General features: G+C 45.1%; 2 protein-coding genes and 1 long non-coding RNA gene across 3 annotated transcripts in view; 2 read left to right on the forward strand and 1 right to left on the reverse strand.

The window, feature by feature from the left end:
* The first annotated feature begins 1,016 nt into the window (after positions 1–1,016).
* Positions 1,017–7,295, forward strand: slc22a16 (solute carrier family 22 member 16). Its single transcript, XM_040159930.2, has 8 exons — positions 1,017–1,153; positions 1,640–2,116; positions 2,474–2,591; positions 3,442–4,000; positions 4,553–4,680; positions 5,806–5,915; positions 6,219–6,318; positions 6,460–7,295. The coding sequence occupies exons 1-8, from the start codon at positions 1,110–1,112 to the stop codon at positions 6,652–6,654; spliced, it is 1,731 nt and encodes a 576-aa protein (XP_040015864.1). The 5' UTR covers positions 1,017–1,109; the 3' UTR covers positions 6,655–7,295.
* Positions 7,296–8,605: 1,310 nt separating this feature from the next.
* The window catches only part of usta (uronyl 2-sulfotransferase a), a 38,305-nt gene continuing 24,858 nt past the window's right edge, over positions 8,606–22,052 (reverse strand). Inside the window, exons 3-8 of the mRNA XM_040159931.2 lie at positions 19,562–19,717; positions 14,512–14,591; positions 14,258–14,411; positions 10,737–10,834; positions 10,466–10,623; positions 8,606–10,367 (exon numbers count right to left, since the gene is read on the reverse strand). Of these exons, the coding sequence (XP_040015865.1) occupies positions 10,075–10,367; positions 10,466–10,623; positions 10,737–10,834; positions 14,258–14,411; positions 14,512–14,591; positions 19,562–19,717 (939 nt within the window). The 3' untranslated portion in view covers positions 8,606–10,074. The remainder of the gene's footprint in view (positions 10,368–10,465; positions 10,624–10,736; positions 10,835–14,257; positions 14,412–14,511; positions 14,592–19,561; positions 19,718–22,052) is intronic.
* LOC144389387 (uncharacterized) lies at positions 10,524–15,909 on the forward strand. The gene is made up of 3 exons (XR_013453387.1): positions 10,524–10,662; positions 15,209–15,453; positions 15,773–15,909. It is a non-coding gene; the product is annotated as an uncharacterized LOC144389387 (long non-coding RNA).

A 22,052-nucleotide genomic window follows, 5' to 3' on the forward strand; every position in this document is an offset into this window, starting at 1 on the left:
AAACACCCATTTCAATTACACCTTCACTGTTTGACTCTTCCCCATTGGACAAAGTGGAGCAGATGTGCGATATCTAAAGCAAACACTACAGTCCTGCTGAATCCAGCCGAGGCAAAGCACATTCAGTCAACAACTCCCGCACGCATCAATCATTAATCAAGGCCTTCAAAGGGAACACTTACAACGGCAGGTTGGCCTGGAGTTCACAAGGGATGTTTTGTCATTTTTATTTGCCTAATATCTGGTGCATGGATGAGCGAGTGCAGGCCGGGATTTATGGGGCAAACTTAGCATTTTGCACACGGGGGCGAAGCTTGTGCTGCTCATTCAGGCTGAAGTTAAAAGGTCAGAAATGGTCCCATTTACCCTTGAAGGCTGACGGCTAACTGCTAAGTTTGAGTTTGAGTGAAGGCGACGGGGTTGATTCATATTTTAACAGTGATGAATGCCAATGTTATAGGATCCTATCTTCTCAGATTTGGGAAATCACTGCTTTTACTTAATGGTGAGCAGACTGAATGTGTTTAGGTTTTAATTGGACAAGAGAATACAATTGTAGGTGATCAGGGAATCTAAATGGGCATCTGATGACGTTTCACAGACAATAATAAAAAAAGTGAATAATGTGCAGAAACAGATGGAGACACATTTAGTTGGATGTACGGTAAACTTAATAAAATATTAGAATTCTTAATAAAAAAAACAATGAAATGAAAACAGAGCGTGTTATTTATTTTGGTGTTGTTTCAGAGAACTGACCCCTGTACTTCTGTACTCAGCGGCTCATTACAACTGCATTCAAGCTGTACAAGTTGTCTCCTCAGAAGAAGGAACGTGTCCATGTGTCCCACGTGTCCCACGTGTCCCAGCGTCGCCCTCCATCAGTCTAATCCAAAGACAATAAACAGCAGTGTGTCTAAATCACTGACGTATTAGAGCTCACCGGTCCGTAATTAACTGACCGTGAGGTTGTGTGTTTTTTTTGTGGGAGATGTGTGCGCGCGTGTGGTGGTGCGCGCGTGTGGCCGCGCGCCCCCGCTGCCCTCCGTGCGCCCGGTCAGACGCGGCTCGCGCACCGGCACCGGAGGCTCCACACACCGTTAGGGAAAATGAGCGTAGAGAGAATATTCGACCACCTCGGACATTTCAAAAGGTAATATTGCGTTTGTTTTTTTCTGAATCGATTCTTATTTTCCTTCCACCGACAGCCAGTTGGTAAGTTTTGTGGACAGTGACTTCTAGACGTGTGAGGTTATTTTTGTGCCATGATACAAACGCAGATACCATTCACCTTCCCTCACGTGAGCAGAATGCTTTGGGATTATTTACAAAAAGAAAATCAAAAAACAGATGTGTGTCCAATAATATAATATTTTTGTAAAATAACTTGTAGTAAAACTGTTAGTAAAATTACACAATTAAGTAGGAAAATACACGTTAATATTAACTATCTTTTACAGTATCTCCCTTCAAGTAGAAATATACTTCTTCACTAAATATATTTGCTCACAGAGCACTGGTCATGTACATTTTTACCCTTTTTTGTGCATTATTTATGACTCGGTCATAAATTGCTCTCTGATTGCTCTCCTCAGCTCTGGTTTGAGCCCATTTCTAAAGCGTTTTTCTTCCTTCTTAGATTCCAGGCATGCCTGTACTTTGCCGCTGTCTTCCAGGCCATAGCCTGTGGGATCCACTACCTGGCCTCTGTCTTCCTGGTGCAGACGCCAAACTTTGTGTGCGGCGTGCCCGGCAACATCACCGACGTCCTGTACGGCAACCAGACCGCATCCAGCCTTGAAGACATCTTGCCGGTCTTCAAGCCGGGAACCGGGCCCTTGGTGGCGAGGACGGCTGGAGGCCAACAGTGGGAGCTCGGCCGGTGCCGCCGCGCCCTGCGCATCGACCCAGGGGGCTTCGCGTACAACTTTGGTGGCAACGCAACGGCGGAGGCCTGCGACGGGAACTTTGTTTACGACCACACGGAGGTTCTCCAAAGCATCGTGACCCAATGGGACTTGGTGTGTGAGAAAGAGTGGCTGGCCAAGCTGTGCCAGCCCACCTTCATGCTCGGGGTGCTCATCGGAGCGCTGGTGTTTGGGGACGTTGCTGACAGGTGAGCGAGGCTGCAGGACGAAGGCGCCTTTTTGCCAAACCGGGGAATTGACACTGGGGAGGTAATGGGTGTGGTACTAAGCGTTTGGGCCGTGAAGCGTTATGAGAGAGAGGATCGGAGTGACCGTCAGGCAGGAAAAACGATTTTGACGGATCACGTTACACAGCCAAAAGGTTGTGCCTACTACTGAGGAAAACCCACATTTAAGAGAAGAACCTCTGTTTTTTATTATACAATGTTTGTATTCTTATATGTAATAAATCATATGCCATAAATGCTTACGTAATGCTGCTCTAAAGATGAAATCATTCCCTTTATCTCTTCCACCTGCTTTGGGTTTGTCTGTCTTTTCTCCAGAGTTGGTCGCGTGAAGATCCTGATGCTCACCAGCGTCTGTCAGTTTGGCTTCGGGGTCTCCGTAGCGTTCGCTGGGAACTACTATTACTTCGTGGTGCTCCGCTTCCTGCTTGCCATGGTGGGTACAGTGTGTGTGTGTGTGTGCGTGTGTGTGTGTGTGCACTATCGTGTGTGGTTGTGTGTTCGTGCAGGTTTTAAAACTACTGGCTCCATAAATAATCCTGGTTGGTGGAATGCACATATCAATTTATGTGGAATAAAAACACGCATCCCAAAAGAAAGGAGTGAGGCAAGCAACTGTGGTATAAATGTTTAGTACATTCCCACAATTTTGCAAAACAAATGGTTTGTTTTTTTGTAAAATAAAAACCTAAGCAAGAGGTTAGTTGCTAGCTGTACGGCAAAAACATCCTGACCATGAAATACTGTATTGAGATATTACCAGCAGGTCTCCATCTAAATGAGCACAGTTATTTAATACACGAATAACTTATGTTATGTTATATGTGCGTAAAACAGCATCTTTAGTTTGGAGTCCACACGGAAGCGAGTTAAGCTGAAAGTTTGTCTCACAGTTCGTCCACTGTGCCCAACCCCCTCAGCCACAGCTGCTGTTGTTCACATAGACTCAGATAGCGAAGGCTCATTCTACAGGAACTTAAGATCCAACAAAGAAAACAACCTTCAACATGTTAACTTGTTGCTGATATTTGTCTATATGCAAGTGGTAAAGAGTGAACAGCATGAACATTTGCAGCAAGCAACAATGTCCATTTGAACTTGAATGTTAGTCTGGATCAGACTGTGACAAAACTTCCCTCACAACCTTTTCCTTTCCCAGTATGTTTCCCACGAGTGGCACATTTAAAATGAAATATTTAAACAATGTTGTATTTTGTGGTAAAACTACTGACAAATAAAGCCTGGCTTCTCCTTCCCGTCCCCCTTCCCATCTCTGCTCCTGCCAGGTGTCAAGCGGCTACCTGGTGGTGGTGTTTGTCTACGTGACCGAGTTCACTGGCATCAAAGTACGCACGTGGACCTCCATGCACGTGCATGCGGCCTTTGCCGTCGGCGTCATGGTGGTGGCTCTCACCGGTTACCTGGTGCGGGTTTGGTGGATCTACCAGCTCGTCCTCTCCACGTGCACGTCGCCCTTCCTGCTCCTCTGCTGGAAGTTCCCAGAGACGCCTTTTTACTTGATGGCCAAGGGCCGCCACGAAGACGCTCAGACCCTGCTGGACTCGATAGCCCGCTTCAACGGCCTGGAGTGCACGCTGACGGTGCAGGAGCTCCTGGAGCCGGAGGAAAGGGAGAACGGCCGAGCTCTGCTGCGCGAGGCGGAGGAGCGGCCGCCGCAGCCCGAAAAGAAGCTCTCCATTCTGGATCTCTTCAGCACCTGGAGGATGGCTGGCCGTACGTGCACGGTGTGGGCCATCTGGTTCATCGGCAGTCTGGGCTACTACGTCTTCTCTCTGGGCTCCGTCAACCTGGGAGGAAACCAGTACATGAATCTCTTCCTGGCCGGTCAGTGATTTTTCCCCATTAGTGTGAATGTGCATTGAAAAAATGAGAAATACAGTGCTTTAATGTTCATCATTCTATGGTTGTAATAGTTAAGACAACGTAGGTGTTTTTCGGAGTGGCCAGTGAGATCATTTCGATTCACAAGTTTGGCTTTGTTTACTTCTAAATAGCAACTCCTCATCTGCTGTTTTTACTGATAAGTTTTGTTATTTGTTATTTTCTTATTTTTTTCTTAAATACATTTAGTACCAGTTATGTCTTTGATTTGATCAATTCGGCGGTTTATATGATATGCAGGGTTCACATAAATACCTTTATATTAAACAGACACCACTGATTTAAGTGCTTTTTTTTAAAAGGCCATTTGGAATACTTATAATTATCCTTTTATTTATTTCACTTGGGGGCGGACAGTGAAGCATGTGGTAGGCAGAGCGCCACCAACATTGTAGGTCCATGTTATTTTAGGTCTCCTGGATAGATGTCTCGGTGTCAGCGTATCGGTGCCACGATAACCTCTGACCCACAGCTGCTGCCATTGGCTGTTTCCAGGTGCAGTGGAGCTTCCTTCTTATCTGGTTGGCTGTTTTGCAATGGACCGGATTGGCAGGAAGAAGACCTGTGCCCCAGCTCTGCTCCTGGCCGGGGTTGCTTGTATGCTCATCATTGTGGTCCCTGATGTACGTACTTAGAGTCAATGTGTGTGTGTGTGTGTGTGTGTGTGTGTAAGACATTTCATTTTTAGGTGCATCATCAGTGCTATATTCAGGTTTTAGTGACAATATGATTAATGAAGTAATTCATATGATATGTGACACACGCATTTTCCTGTATGTGTGTTCTGAGCTCTGACCCAAATTAGTACTGCTAATGGATGGGTTGACAAACAGCTGCTGTGTCTGCTCAAGCAAATATGACCTTTGACATTGACTGCCATTCTGCACAGAGCGGTCAACAAGTGTGAGCTAAGAAATAGCAGCATGGAGACAGAGGACAGACTTTCACTTGCCCTTATATTTTGTCTTTAGCATTTTACTTTGCTCTGCATATTATCAACACAACATTTTTGGGAAATTTCTGGCATCACAAAGTGATCACAAACTCGACAAACTCCGACGCGGCTGTTCTCCCTTTTTTCTCCTTTAGGAAATCTAAGGCATAGATACGATTCTAAATGCATATCAGAATCCATCCTATTAGAAATAAGATGGCCAGCGTTCATGCCCATAGAGGAGGCTGAGTCCATTCACGCAGCCCACATGTTGCCACATGCTGCCTTAAATACTACAAACATGCCGACACACCAATAGCTTAGCTTCTGGTGTGTATAATAATAGCTTAGCTTTTTTTTTTTGTTCCCAACAATGACACAAATTAAAAGTGAGCGAAGCAGCAACACCTTCTCAGGAATGTTTAAGGTTAAAAGTGTCTTACCAGAAAAACAAATTACGAAAGAATATAGTGATGTTACACACCAAATTAAATGAGTTAATTCACTTGTTAAAACGTGATGAAGTAGAACCAAGGCAGTGCTGACTTACGTTCAGAGTGCAGTGAGAGTCCGTGCTCTTGGTCTAAGTCAGTGGTCAAATGAATGGACAGATCAAAGGTCAAAGCTCAAGTGTTTTATTTCTGTGCGTGATGAAATCTGCAATGATATTATTTACAGGTTCCTACAGTAAATGTTTCCCCTTGGGAACACGAGGTGCCCGAGGGCAAGACAAAGTTTCTGATTACTTCACTATGACGCGTGGGACAAACACGGGACGTTATTGCTTCACTGTCCAACGGATTTCTCTCCCCAGGACATTGATGCGCTGGCCATTGCCCTCGCTATGACAGGGAAGTTTGCCATCGCCATTGCCTTTGGGCTCATCTACCTGTACACCTGCGAGCTCTACCCAACCATCATCAGGTCAGAGCAAACGGAAACCAAAAAAAAACACACAGCACCAGGAAACACAGGACATCTGGCCTACATTCGGCTTTTCAGAGATCTCTTTGCATAGAAATGCTTCTTCAATTTAACAGGGAGGCCTAATTGTTTACAAATTTCAAGGAATGACCATTACTGAAAGAAGGAAGAGTCATGTTTGTCTTCAGCATTGTATGTTAGTGCATATTTAAAAGCCTCGTTTGAATTATACAGTTGTATTACAGCGCCGTGTGCAGCTGGATATGTGCTACTCTTTACCAGTAATGAGTGATCTCCCTCCAGGTCGCTGGCGGTGGGTAGTGGAAGTATGATGTGCCGCGTTGGCAGTGTGGTGGCGCCCTTCTGCGTGTACCTGGCCGATGTCTGGATCTACCTGCCACAGGTACACACTGACTGGTTTGCTTGAATACAAGGTTGAAGTCGTCGTTTGTTCCTTCTGCCGTAGTTTTCCACAATAATATATTTGCTGGAAACAACAAATTCTACAATTTGATTTGATTTACTCATCACAACCCCCGTGTAGCTCATTGTTGGGATCCTGGCATTCGTCATCGGAGTGCTGACCTTGTTGTTGCCTGAGACTCTGGGCAAACCTCTAACAACTACTCTGCAAGAGGCCGAAGCTCTGGGGAACCAGCCCAGCAAGAAGGACTCAGCCGTGGGGTACAAAAACGCAGAGGTCGGCTTGGAGATGAACCACCGGGAAGCCAAGGCCTGAACGTCCGTAGGGAATGACGCACAAAAGGCTGAAGTATCATCGGCGTCCTGTTTTTGTGGATTGTAAAAGAATAACTTAATTGTTTACATTTATTTCTGCAGAGACCAACATGGGAGCTTTTTAGGGTCCTGACACATTACACACAGAAACTTAAATGTCTTAAATGTGTTGTTTGTGTGTGAGTGTGTATGTGTCCAAGACCAAGAAAATATGAACTGTGTACTGTGACAAGAAACACCAGCAGGCAATAACACAAAGCCTGAACTTTGTTAGGGAATATGAGTGTGTGTGTTTGTAGACTAGTTAGCGTTCTGGTTTTCTACATGCTTATTCTATGTATGCACTCTAGGTATTACAGAATGTTGGAGATCCAAGACCAGGAGATTGATCCTAATATTTGGACCAAAGACAGAAACCACAACAATATGGACACGTAATCATGTCTTTTGCAATATGGTAGCATTGCCTAATATAAAACTTGTATGGTGCTTGTATCCAAAGGAAAACCATTAAAATCATTGGACATCCTGACGCAATGAAAGCGTTCATGTTCAGTATCGAATTCTGAACAGCCTTTATTTTGTGTGAATATTTCCCTTTTATTTCATTGGGATAAAATAACACTTTTCTTCACCACACAACCCTTTTGCAGTCTGTCTGGTTTCTATGCATCTGTTGTAACAACTGTGGATTTACAGTGATACTTCTTCTTCTTCTTCTTCTTCTTCTTCTCTCTCTGTCTCTCAGGCGTTTGTTCAACCTGACGCTGGAAAACTAGGATATCTATTTTTGTCTCACCAGGAACACAGAGCCGGCCTGTTTACAGCCCACCGACACTAACATCCCCCTGTTTGAGGGGGAGGTCCACACTGCCCCCCCACCTCTGCTCCACCCAGCACACGAACAAGCTCCCCGTGTCCAACCTTTGAGTAGAAATTCTGCGGGTGCACAACCAGTAAACACTGTGTGTGTGTACAGAAAAACTTCACTTCACTTCACTTGAACCTTGACTGCCAGGCAGTGAGTTCCAAAATGAAGCTTTAGACTCAGTCGGGACCTCTGGGATTCAGGAAGGACGTAAACCGCAACAGTGCTTCTGCTGTAACGCAAACACAGGTTGGCACAGGGGCTGTAAACCAAACACAGTAAATCACGCACTATCACGTAGCGCAGGGCGGATGCTGGAATAATGTTAAAGGGAAAAAAAAGTTAAAGGGAACTTCAGGTCCTAGTGGGGTTGTTAAAAAAAGTTGACCGCTTGTCAATAAAGAAAAAAAATGTCAGGCAATAGTCTGTGGCATGTGAGGTCAAAAAAGGTCATAGTATATCATGTCAGAAATAGTGACAGAAAGAAAAGTGTCATGGTGTAGTTTACCAAAGCCATAAAAAATAGCAAAAAAGTTAGAGACTGGAAAAGTTTATAAAAAGACCTGTCAAAAGAAGTCATAAAATGTCATAATACTTAATGTTAATTAGATAGCATGTCAGAAAAAGGTGAGGTTATTGTAAAGCAGGTAGTAAAAAGTGATTAAAACAGTACGACCCAAAAAGGCATAGTATAGCCTGTCCAGAAAGTCAGAAACAAATGATAGAATACTTATACTAATAATAAAAGAATAGTGAGTAATAAATCTTTTGGCTTGCGAGACAGAAAAAGCCATAAAATATCATAGCAGAGCATATCAAAAAATGTTATTGAATTAGTTTGTTGTAAAAAGTAAAGCATGTCAAAAAAATCTTAGAATGTTATCGATTGGTATTCAGTAAAAGGTTCTAGTTTAGTTTATAGAAAAACAGTCACAGTATCGTAGGTCTAAAGAAGTGATGATTCTTGTGTTGAAAATGATGAAAAAGGTCATAGTGTTGCAAGCTGAAAATTGTCGTTAAAAACAGTATATAGTATTAAAAAACGATATTCATAAAAGAATACAAGTAAAACAGAGACAATAGCTGCAATGATAAGAGGACATTTATTCTGAAGACTTTAAAATGATGAACTGCTTTAGTTTCAGCTGTTGAACCTTAAAATACCAAGAATAGTTCAGAAACCAAAACACAAATAATAAAGTTATTAAACATATTTTTTCCTTCCTGAGTATCTTATCTGGAATGCAAACGAATACAAAATAATAAATTAAACGGGCAAAAAAGAACCACTGAAGACAAACCAGGACAGTGAAAAGGTACAAACAATGGAGATTAGGATGGTAGATTGCACCACATAGGTCACATATTAGCTTATGGTTAATGCTCTTTGATGATGTTTACATGAATGAAAACATATACTGTGCATAGCTGCGGGGTAGTTGGAAGGTTCAGCTGGATAATAGTAACACTTCGCACGCTTTCATGATAATATTTTGAATGGAAAACATTCCCTTAAACAGCAACGTAATCATGTTTGAAATGAAAATTACCGTCCAGTTTTCTGACCAAAATCCCTTAATTTACTCTGTTATTTCATGAAAAGTCACCTCAGAAAAATGCATTATATAGTCTTGGAATGTATTGCAGTAGAAACACTAATATTTGGCAAGCTCAATCTTTTAGACTTTGGATAAAACAAACTACGCTCCATAAATTAATTTAACGTTAAAAAAAAAAAAAATGACCCGCCTCAAAACATGAAGCGATGCTAAAATACACTACTGGTTTGGTCAAACTCAATCATTCATGCACACAGACGGAATTCTTTGAATTCATAATTGAGTGCTTATTGTTCAACCCTCATTTATACCTAATAATATCTTACAAAAATGTCTTAAACCAACTCTGCTGACTTGCTTTTTGCCACAACTCCTCCAGCTGTGCGCCGAGGTTCATTCTCAGTTACTCGCACTGTTAGTGGGACGGTTAATATACAAAAATGGGTTTTTGGTACCTTTTATTTGCGGATGCCTTTTCTCATTCCAGCTTTTACGACATCCTCCCTTTCATCAAGAATGAACCTCTTTCTTGGGCTTAATCCTCTCCTACAGTAAAAGCCCCAGTGATCAATATTTAGAATATTTCCCCACACGTAGAACGATCCTCATCTTGTGCTGATCTCTCCTGGAGATTACAACAATGATTTTTAAAACAAGCTCAAATTAAAACAAAACTTGAGTCATGCAAATTGAGCAAAACAGTATTTCCCACTATCCTGGTTCACGTTTTTAAATAAAGCATTTTGTCGTTCCAATTACCCAACTCTGTAGTCCTCAGTGCCGAGCCTGTAGGAGTCTATTAAAGATAAAAGAGCCCGAGAAAACACGAGCTTCCGGATCCACAAACCCTCACTTTTCTCAGGAACGCTGACAGTTGGGGGGGGGGACTCTCCCATTTCGCCGTCAGGCTTCCTCCAGCCACCTCCAGCCAATTCGAGCCCGTCAGCTTTTTAAAATGATTTTGGCTACATCCACTGTTCACCCCAACAAGCCCTCAGGGATGGACCAGCCAGCTGTTAGCGTCCTCCAGGTCTGCCTCCAGCTCCTCGTCTTCATCCAGAGGCTCTGCGGTTCGGAGCGCCAGCTCTCGAAGGAAAGCCAGCGAGTGGGCGGGGGGTCGCGAGACGGACCTCAGCCCAATTTTTTTCTTCATGAGGTGGAACTGGTCTCGGATGAAGTTGTAGAAGTCGTACTCGTAGCGCATGCGCTGGTACAGCACCTGCAGGGCCTCCAGAGTGGGGGTGTGTTTACGCACGGTGCCGGTCATATTCCCCATCTTCTTATAGTCTTCAGAAAGTGGAAAAACAAAAGAAAGACCAGAACTCAGGTAATCAATGATCTATTTACCTAATTATCAATTACACACAAATGTGCTGTGAACCTACCGGGGCTCTTGTAGATGTTGAGTACTCCGGTAAAGTAATGAGGTAAGAGCCTCTCCAACAGAAGCAGAACGTCCTCCAGCTCCTCCAGGACACCCACGAGGAGGTAGTTCTCCTGCACGTTCTGCTTGGCCCTCTCCAGAGCCCATACTCCAGGCTCCCTGGTGGAGAAAGAAGAAATACCAGAAGACCCAGAGAAGGTACACATCAGACGTCGAATAAGGTCCAAAACACTAACATGCTTTGTCGGGAACCTCGAAAGGTTTGTAGATACCTGCACTGGGGATGTTGTCCACAGAAGTACGGGATAATGTAGAAAACTCTGGGGTTGGAGCACTCTGGGTAATTTTCTAGAATGCACACGTTGATATCCTGAAAGGAGACGAGCACGTAACCATCCTATTCATTTTACATCACTCATTCCTTTACAGTCAGTATGCAGTAGATGGAGCTCAACCAGAACCGTAATGACTTGTTGTCGCCCTTAGAGGGCGCCATTCACTGCCCCTTCACTTCCCCTCGGCCGAGGCATCAAATATAAGAAGACTATAGGCGTGCATGCATCTATGTGTCCCTCTTTACCACCAAGCAAACGGTGGCTTGTCGCAACGCAGCGATTAAGCTCGGGTTTCATGAGAAAAAACAGTGATGGGATAAAAGCCGTGAACTTTACGACACCGTCTCCTCGAAATGTGGGAGTGATTAAGCAAAGAGGGGCCAAGAACAACTGGACAGATTAGAAATGCACATGTAGGAACTGCCAGTCAAATTCGTGTCAGGTGACGTGAGCAGCGGAACACTCCACGTAGCGTGACTGGCGCTCACGCGCGCGCAGGTTTGCTCAGAACCACGTGTACGGCAGCACCAGGGACGAAGCGCGTCGACGGGCCTGTTATTTGAAAAGCCGGCGGGCTCTAAAGCAAAAAAAAACCACGAAAGCTGCGACGATTCACGTCAAAAAAAAGGCCCGCCTTTGAGATTCACACTGTGATAAGTCGACGTTTGTCAAAGCAGCACTGGGCGACCGGCGTGATCGATCACTGAGATTAAGTCGGGTCGGGCGGGACCGTGGGGCCCGGACGCTTGCCGGAGGACGCAGGCTGTTATTTAGGATGAGATACGAGCGGCCTGCGGATCAACACTGGGAACCAGGTGACTGAGCTGTTAAAAAAAAGAGACACAACATCACTCACAGGGGTGTAAACATGGATTCAGGGCAGGACACCATGTGTGTGTGTGTGTGTGTGTGTGTGTGTGTGTGTGTGTGTGTGTGTGTGTGTCTTAGCCAGGCTTTATTTTGGCTTTTTATTTCTTTGCCCCATTCAGCTGAATTCTGTGGCGCGATTGTATATGATTCACCAAACGGCTGCAGGCTTTCTATGGAATTTATGACTGAGCTGCACTGTGAGCCGGGAACAGAACTTACTGGTGACCAGTGAAGCAAAGAAACCACAGCAAAAAAAACCCAGAGGAACCTTTGGAAAACCGATAAGCGTCACACCGTTGTGTTGAGTGCAGGTCGTGTCCGAACTCGTGATGAGAACGCCCTGCTTTTGTTCCGATTCAGAACTTTAGGAACAATTTGTTTTTAATATTCAAAGAATATCAGGGTGAGAAGATCCAGTGTTTTTTCTGTATTTCATAATTCATAATTAATTCCTATTAGCATTTTGAAGAGAGACGTTCTTTCGCTGAAAGAAATGAGTGAATCAAATGAGGATTCACTGATGATGCAAAACTTTCCCAAGACAGTTTGCACACTGGGGTCAAATCCCAGTTTGAAAACCTGCACATTTTTTATTTTTTTTATTCTCAACCTAAATGGCAATTTATAGAAAATACTAAGTTGCCGTGTTTTTGTTTTAAATTCACACGCCTGTGTAGTCACCACCCTGTTGTTTTTAAATGTCAAGGCTTGCTGCGGCACGACTGCCGCCAGTAAAGCCTTTCTCTCATTTTTATGGGAGTATTCATGTGTCATTGTGAATGTCGGGTCACCTGACAACGGTTCACTCATTGGGAAATGATCGGCTCCGTGGGAAACCCACAGGGTCAGACCGGTATTTTTGAGCCGTGAGAACTCACCTGAAGTGTTTGTCTGTATTAATGTGTAGGAACACTGACAAACACTCACACATACACACACACACACGCACACACACACACACACACACACACGCACACACACACACACACACGTTGTAGGTTGTTTGCAAAACCTACGTCATTCCAGTCTCTGTTTATCTGTGACAAGATAGGTTTATTCCAAAGATTTTACAGCATGCAGCAACTGTAGAAAAACAGCATGATACTGTACGGATGCGTGTGTGGCACATTACTCGCAGTCACTGTTAAAATACATGGCAGTAAAGTAAAACAGTAAAAACAAAAAGCTTAGAGACACTTTAGTGTTTGGTGTGCAGAAAAATATCAGGTCTATTGCCAGAGAATGGCCGAAGTTCACCACAAACGTGAGCACAAGACTTACAGTAAAACATCACATACTATATTACAAATAGCAAGACCAAGGAAGCGAGCACCAACAATCACTTTGGAAAAAATGAGTCACAAATTGATTCTTGTAATATAGGAGTCTAAATACACAAACGTGCACACACACGCACGCAGACACACAGGTGAGCCGGTTAACAGCACCCCAGCTACCCCCTTCTACTGTAGCGAGGGGCCCCTGTGGTCTGCATTCTTTAATAACTCAACTCACATGCTCCAAAAACTCGGCGGGAAGCGATGCGATACTTAATTACATGCAGTCCGATTCAAGCCGGGACGATCTGCACACACTCCTCCTGTCTGCCTCTCTGTTCGGCCTGTTGACCTCTGGGAGCCTTACTGTGTCTCGGCAGCGCCTCCGCGGCATTAAAACGAATGGACACGTGAAAATGAAAGTAAAGCTCTCAAACGTGAGCTCTATTGAGTGTGGAGCCAAAGACGTAAACAACTCTGCGAAGCAGACGCACGGTACCGACCGTCTGATGTGGTTCCACTGAATCGGGTCTCTAATTGGAATCATAATCAGAGTTAAATATCGGGTGTAGCATCAAGCTGCCGCGGCTTTACAATTTGCCTTTCCGCCTCCAGCAACATGACGTCTAACACAGTGTTATATACGGAGTGAAGGAAAGCAGACATCACTGCTCATATATATATTTTAAAAAGATTTGGCCAGTGGAAATTCATTCTTACCATGATCTTTCCCGGAGGATTACACAGTGCACCATAGAAGAAAAGCAGCGTCTACCCTGTAAAATGTCTTCAAAAACACTGCGTGGGCTCCGTGCCTCCATAATTTGTCTACATAAAGCTCATACCAGAATAATGAATGAGTATACGGCATTTCACTTCGTGTCTCAACTGAGCTCGAGGTTATGAGACCAGCCGGCCTGGAATCCAAACAGTTACAGGTTTGAAGTCACCGGGCAGCTCTTTCCATTACTGCAAACGGATCAGCATTCAAGACCCAACACACCCAAGACCACGATTGGGCATCACGTCCGTCTGTCTGTGTGAAACTATGTACAGGCGCTCTGACCACGACCGTTTGCCGACAGAGGAGAAGAAGGCTGATCGATCGAGTTTTTGTTTGGCTCCGCGTGTCACTTAACGTGAGACCATTAAAAGGTTTGAGGCAACAGTTTATCGTGTAAATGCATCGTTTTCTAAAGGGACAAATGAATCAACTCAGTGTCAGAGAAAGACAATATCAGACAAAGATTGACTCCATGTATCCGTGCATCTAGAATGAAGGTGCAGATGTAAAAAGGAGAGGTCTCTCACCAGGTATCTCTCATCATCTTTCATCCCTGGAGTGCGAACGAGGTGGTTCTGCTCACCCCTCCAGTCACCGAAGCGACGGAAGAAGTAGTTGGAGAGGAACCTGTTGATGGGGTCCCGGATTATGTTGATGTAGACCGGCTGCTCTATCCTGAACCTTAGGAGACAAACGGCAAACGTCAATAACAAAGCGGAGAACGACACAGAATAGTAACTTTTTAGGAGTGCTGTCGTTGTACATCGGCGCACTACTGTACCTGGTGAAGTTCAGGAAGTGAACATGCCGTGTATAGAGAAATGGCTGAGGGATGTTACTGATGTTCTTCATGAGATCCACCTGCAAAATGCCCCAAAATTTTGATTTGATCAATTTAAGTGTTACGTTGTAGGAGAATTAGGCCCAAAAAAAAGCAGAAACAGAAGCACTTAGAAAGTTAAAAAGGTATACAGCAGTTATTCCAAGCTCCTTCTTCCTCTGCGGCTATGACACATCAGGCACATTCCAAAGGGTTTCCAGGTTTTCAAGGAGATCCAGGCTCACAGTGGCCAAAATAAACATACCACAGTAGTTCCATACAGTGCAGAGGCCTCTTTGACGGAGGACGACACAACTAAACCCTAATTCTTAGTTATTTATCTCATGATTTCGTGGGATTATGCTACGCCGTCAGATATTTAAGTTATTATGTAAGTGGAGCAAACGTCGAATATCATAATTACACATGCAGACTCGTTCCATTGAATTCACTAGTGGCCTCATTGGATTTCTGCCATTAGTTTATGCAGATTAAGAATTCAAAAATTACAGTGCTTGAAATTTGAGAGCTCAGACTTTTGGTTCTTCTGAAGTTCGTGACACCCATTTTTCCTTAAATGATCTTATGTCTATTTTCTCCTCTCTCTCTCTCCACAATTTTGGAACGGACCCGTCCACCCTGCTGCTGCGCGTCCAAGCAAGCTCCACTACGGGTGTGGAGCATGATGACAGCCACATGCCGCTTCCACTTCAGTGACACATGTTGTTGCCAGACGCTCCGTTTCTCCTGCCAGCAATCAATGCGATGGTCGGCAGCTTCTTTCATCCTTTTCCCGACCCCGTATGCTCCGTGTGGCGGCCCTTTCTGACCAACCGGCAACGGCATGGGACTCATTGATTCCCCGGGGACAGAAGGCGTGCACGTGGAGAAACAGACGAGGAGGTGAATCCAACAGCGGTTGTGGTAAAAACGTTGATCCAGATGCTGTTTTGGCATTCGTTGAATTGTTTGAACCAATTGAACCAGGATTCCAGGAGGCACAAAGGTTCTCTTTAGGCTAAAGCTGGTTGTGCTTTTGTAGCTTAACTGAACAAGCCAGATTTTAGCTAGATGAGATGCAGGAAGCTGGATGAACATGACAATTAATGCAAATAGCAGGTTTTTTTTGTTTAAGTGAAAACCACACTACATGATTTGGGCCTTTGATGAAACAGCATAGCAGGGTTTGGGAGTTGATATTTCTCCATTTTCTACGTTTTAGCGCCCGGAAAGAGAGCAAACTGTGGTACCGTCTGCTGGATCAATCAATAGCGCCATCGGACAGTCGAGCTCTCGGTGAGGATACACAATGATTTCAAAACCCTCAGTGACCTTTTAGATTTAACCCGTGGCAGGACACCGAGGCCGACTCCGGGCCACCTGTGCACTGTAGGGGATTTCCAGGTTTGATTCTGTGATTTCTGGGGGCTTCCAGGGGAGATTAAACAGAGCAACGGAGGAGCTAAAACACCATCAATAAGGCATTCCTCGGAAACAGGCACAGAGAAAAAAAACCTTCTGGCGGTTTCAAAGGAGAGCAGCAGAGCAGATTGGGAATTAATGAGTTGGAAAAGGTGGCTCTTCATTACACAAAGCAACGCACTGACTGGAAACCGCAACGTCATTTGGAGAAAGTCTTTGCAAAACAAATGACCTCTTCATTTGAGGAGAAAACATAATTATGGTCAATCGACTCCGATTGGAAACATCCTAACAATTTGATATCAATCGCCAAAATGCTGCGGTCTAGAAAGTGACTTCAATTTCCCACAGCTCTAATGTTAACGTAGCTTACGAACAGCTTACGTGTTTCTTTTCTAGACTTAATAAAACTAATAATAAAAGTGCCTCAACAAGAGGATCACATTTCAAAAGCCCAAAGTTGGACTGTGATCTGTATGAATGCAAACATTCACAGAAATAGTGCAAGCACAGCAGAAAACGCCCCCATGGCTCACACCTGAATCACTTTTAATATAAAGATCTTTTGAGAAAAGTGCATTGATTATCCGAGGGGACTGAATGTCCTGCTGTCATAAACTCTGTGAAGGTACCTGTTGAGTCACAGCAAGAATATGTGGACAGCGACAGTAATGTGTATACTTGTTTATGTACACGGGGAAGTTAATCTGAGGCCCCAGTCAGATTTGGGTTGAACACCCTCCTTCTCCTCTATAAACTCAGTACATTTCCACTCACTCTGCTTCCACTTTCTGTGGAGCTGCTGCTGTAAAATGCTAAAAAAAAAACTTTCACGAGCTTCAGAAATGAATTCACCATTCTGGGTCCCTGCCGCGTGCTCTGCCTCCGCTAATCCAACGCCATCCTACGCGCTAAAGCGTTTATCATCCGCATGCTTCCCCTTAGGCCGGTCGTCCAGACCAATTAGCCCAGAGCTAACCCCCCCGATGCCCCCTCCCCCAAAACACACGGGCTGATGTGCGGACCCTGAGCAGCACATTTGTTGAGTTTGTGTGTGTGTGTGTGTGTGTGTGTGGGTTTCTGACCGACCCCTGTGGTCTGTCTGACTGGCCAGACCCCCTCTCATATACCAGGGAGAGCTGCAGGGAGAAAGAGGGAAAGTGGAGGACAGTCCGAGATTCCAGACATACCTGCAAGTCCCCCTCCCTCCCCCCTCGAGCCCCCGTGGAACCTCACTGGACTCATATGGGGGGAAACGGAGGAAGAGCCGAAAAAGCAGAAGGCGCGCTTATCTGCATCCAGCTGAATCTAAATCTGCCTGTGTGCGACCCCAAGTAAACACCTGCGTCACAGATACGAATAAGCAGGCCACACATTTCAGAAAGCAAGAGGACCGGTCCCAACATGAACGAAAAGACGCTTTTCATCACTTTCTCTGAATGCAACCAAACTGGATTCGAACCGTTTGCTTTGAGTGCAGCGGGCGAGACGCTACCACGGAATAACGGTTTACAATCTGTGTTTGTGCCGGTCGACTCTGTCCCGTGTTTGCGCGTCTGTGGCCGTGTGATGCAGATGCGCGAGGCCCGCGGCCGTGCAGCGACTGTCTGCCGTTTTTCGTGTTTTTTTTCGGTGAGAGGGAGGAAACGGGATCCCACGCGACCGCAGACACGTTCACAGTGAAGGTGCTGTCTCTCTGTTTCTGGGTGATTTTAAAAAAGGTGGAAAAATGTCTCCTCTTCCCTTCCCCCCCTCCCCCTCCCCCCTCCTCCGAGCCTGTTGGCCCTGTGTGCTGAAACGGACAGATGGTGCACTATACGCAATAAAAAACGCCGAAGTTCCAGACAAACACGGCCCATTCAATTCTTGGCAACACACACACACACACATAAGGAATCAAACCCATTAGCGGACTGCTGGGAGAGCGGAGAAGGAATAAGGACCCAAAAATGGGGGGGACCGGAGACAGAACCAAAGCAGATGGGACCATCATCTCTAAACATAGGCGGCAAGCGTCTGGATCTGCATAGGTCAACACGACAATCAAGTACCAATGCAAATAAACGCACAGAGACGGAGCTGCACTGAATCACAGCACAGGCGTACACCCCCCCCCCCCCCCCTGCACAGACACTGGAATGCACAGACTCTTTCTGAGGCGCACCTCTCGGGATCATTCCCAGAGTTGACATTTAATGAGCCTAATGGTGTTCTGCCCCCCCCCCGAGTGTGCAGCCGGACGGACAAACAAGTAGCCGTTTCAACATTGGCCGGCGGTCGGCGATGGTTAGACGAATTTAGCCGTCTGCCGGCCGGCGAAGCAGCAGTCAGCGCGTAGCTTGTACCCTCAAGGGCTTCTGCCAATGACGTCACGCGCGGATATGAGTCATCCCCCCCCCCCCCCGCACAGATTAAGTCACTTTCTCCCCCAGTTTACCAGAAGAGGCGTTGCATCAGTGGGAAGTGGCTCTAGCGGAATGGGATGTGTGGCCATTCAACTGTTGTTCCAGAGCAAATCAAATATTTCTTCTTTCACTGCTACTGAAAAAAACGTTAACCTCAGCGGAACGTTATTTTTTTCACGCCCCCCCCCCTCATCAGAGAATGTCGGCAAGTGATCTCTAGTTAAGTACAAATATTATGCATTTTATGAGTACAAAAACGTAATAAACTTATAGAGAAACCGGGTTGGGCTGGTAGGAACATTATAGCATATTAACATATTTCAGCCTAAAAAAGGCCATTTTAGGCTTTTAACATTTGTATTTTGATGAAAGTACATCTGCATTTCTACAGGCTTCTAAATTTTCACTTGTGTATTTTTACACTGTGTTATCTGTACTTTTATTTAAGTTCTGAATACTCTGTCCACGTCTAGACTTCGATTATAATAAACTTCTGTACAGCTGTTACTCTCCCAGTAAATTGAACTCAAATCATCTGGTGAAGGCCGAGTCTCGACAAAAACACGCCTTGTTCACGTCAGCAAACACCCAATCATCCAAAATCCAATTTTACTCACATTATCTATTTGTACAGTTAAAGAAAACAGGGATTATATCTCGAGGAAAGATGTCCTTTATGCACATTGGCATTTGCGCTGGCATTCCCAGTGGAACGTCTCAGTGTCTCCTTTTCAACAAAAGCCCTTCTCCTCTGTAAAGACAACACTTATATGCTCGAGATGTTCCATGAAGTAATATAAGCACAAGAAAAGAGTTTTCACAGTGAATGAAAGACCAACACAGAACGCTGCTGTTATGATTTCACTGTGACCACAAAGTAAAGTGCAAAATATGAATAAATTAAACTCTTTTTGTGTGTTCCATACCATTTACTGGGGATATTTTCACAGCAGCAGCTTCTTTGAATCTGGTTGCCATAATTCAAATTATGGGATAGAGATCACTCTAAATATTTATAGAAATGGTTAATGCATAAGCAGCGGCTTCAGAAGAGGGATCTGGAAACCAATTTCAATTGGCTGGTAACAAATTTAAATGTCAAATGTTCTTGTGTATGTTATTAACTCTACGTGTAACAATTCATCATGTAAACCCATCCTGCAACATCACGTCTTCTGTCTTACCTGTTCATGTTTTGTGAGGCGTGTTTTATTGTGGATGTCAGAGGAGACCAGGTTGAACTGATGTTTTTCGGCCAGTAATCTCAGCAGGATGACCACCGTCCGGCTGCCGCACTTCCCCACGCGGTTATAAACCACTTGGCTGGGGAAAAGGAGCGCCTGCAGACACACACAGGCAAACGCAGAAGGAATGAGAAAAGAAAAAGCTGAAAGTTTTCTTTTTCTATGTTAAAAAACATTGTTTTTTGTATGGTGTTACAATATGACTTTTACTGGTATGTGTTTTGATTGTATAGAATACATATATTATAATAACACACGTAATATATATCATATTTTAAGGCAACAGTCAAACAAAACTGCCTATGAAAGTCAAGGAAAGTGTGAGAAAAATATTCAAGAAAAAAGAAATTTAACTCTGGAAGGGGGCTCTTTTCCTGCGACCTTTGACCCTCTGCTTCTCACATACTCCCCCTGGGGCTGAACTCAATTGACCCTGCAACGTGCACCCTTTGACATACGGGACACACACACAGATTGACAACAGGCGCGCATGGTTTCATCTTCTCTCTTCGCACGCTTAATCATCGATTGAGCTCAATGAGTCAGCTGCTCTTCGCTGCAGAGTGAGAGAGACGCAACTCGGAAGTCATTTGTTTCACACACCCACACATACAAAGCTCGCACACGCTTAGGATGCACACGCCTCGTGACTCACCAATTAAACAAGAAGCTCGGCCGTGATTCAGACACCCAAGGAAAGTGGAAATGAGGCATGTGACAGTAAATCTCTGCTTGCAGGAAAAAGGCTGTCGAGGCCGACGCGCGTGTTGAAAATGAGACACATTTCAGCACACGGGCAGAAAGAATGCACTAATTTGGCAATTATCTGTAAGGGCCTCCAAGGTTTACACAAGTGGCCCCTTAAGAACGACGGCTATCGGAGCGGATGTTTTAGTGAGAACGAGGAGCAACTTTGGGCCAGTTGAAGGAATTAAGGAGAGAATGAGACAGAGGGAGACAGGTCACTTAAAAGACATCTGGAAAATGTCCTTTCCAGTAAACCCGATAGAGATCTACCACAAAAACAGCAGAGGCAGATCAGTTCTGTCTTGCCTTAAAACCCCACTTCCTGATCACTTCAAGCGAAGCTTTCCTGTGGACGGTTCTGGTTATCTGTGTTTGGAAGCCGGTCTCACCGACCGTGGACTCGTTTGATAGCGGGTTTGATCGTTGGCCCGAACGGCGTCTTCCGCTCTCCATCGTGGGCGTGAAAGGATCACGAACCTCCAGTGGATCTCAGGGCTCTTTGGGCTCCGTGGTTTCCACATTCTGGAGCTCAGCGTGGTCAAACACACACACACACACGCTGATTTTGTCTCCCTTCCAAAAGCACCAGCAGTCCCACACAGGCTTCGTAAAAAACAACAACAGTTGAGAGTGTCTTTTATTTGTTTGTCACGGGGAGGGAAGAATAAAGGGAATGAACAACCGCGGATGGAGAGCCAAGGGAACCGTCCCAAGGTGAGGACGGGACCGCTGGAAAAAAACAATTCTGCTTGTGTCACTTGCTGGAACTTTGCAAACAATTTCATGCACCAGAAAAACAAAAGATCCAACACTCAGTTGGGAGAAAATATTTTGAGCAGCTAGGAGGTTCTCTTGGACAGCAGTCCAACATTCCTCAGTGTTTGGCCAAGTAGCTACAGACCTCTCGAGCTTATCACACCGATGACCCCCCCCCCCTCTCCCGCTGGTGTGATGACACACGAAAACGGCCTTGAGACGCCGTCGTTTTCTGCGCTGTTGTGGTTCCCACAAGCACAGATCGTGAGACTTGAATCATGCTGTGAGAAATGTGGCAAGTGAGGGATTCTGTCAAAGGTCAATCCAGGGCGTAATATCATGTGACTGCCGTTTTCCACCACGTCTGACCGGGACACTCGGTGTACGGCGATGTACAGGCATCGAGGATGAGAATGAAGCTGCACCTTTCCATCCCTTTCCATCTCTCCTCTGACTTCCTCAGTGTCCTTTCATTTACACCACTCTGCACACACACACACACACACACACACACACACACACACACACACACACCTCTGGAAGTGAGCTGCCTGCAGTCACGCAGCAGCAGCAGCAAGTTTCCGAACATGCACTGATTTGCTACATGTCAAAACCACGCACACACACACACACACATCGTCCCGCATGTTAAGGATTCAGCGGAGGCCCTTCCTGTTATTAATGAGCAAACCATTCTACTCCGCGCGCCCACACAGAAAGAAGCCGGGGAGTCTCGCTGCTCTAAGTAGCTGCGACAGCGGAGTTTCCATCCGAGCGTGTTTAGGAGAACTAAGATGAATTCATTTCCAGAGGCGGAGGGTAAACGGGAGACTCCTTACGCTTCCTTTGCAGTCGGTGAACACAGAAACTTCATGACAACGGAAGAAGCTTTTGTTCGAATCGAACATTCGGTTTTTGCATTAGAATA

The sequence above is a fragment of the Gasterosteus aculeatus genome, chromosome 18 (genome assembly GCF_964276395.1).
Source record: "Gasterosteus aculeatus chromosome 18, fGasAcu3.hap1.1, whole genome shotgun sequence".
NCBI lineage: Eukaryota > Metazoa > Chordata > Actinopteri > Perciformes > Gasterosteidae > Gasterosteus > Gasterosteus aculeatus.

Bases quoted from the DNA above. Each gene is read 5' to 3' on its own strand.
- slc22a16 (XM_040159930.2), top strand. From the start codon at position 1,110: ATGAGCGTAGAGAGAATATTCGACCACCTCGGACATTTCAAAAG. The intron at 1,154-1,639 runs GTAATATTGCGT...CTTCCTTCTTAG, and splicing joins CACCTCGGACATTTCAAAAG to ATTCCAGGCATGCCTGTACT. The intron at 2,117-2,473 runs GTGAGCGAGGCT...TCTTTTCTCCAG, and splicing joins TTTGGGGACGTTGCTGACAG to AGTTGGTCGCGTGAAGATCC.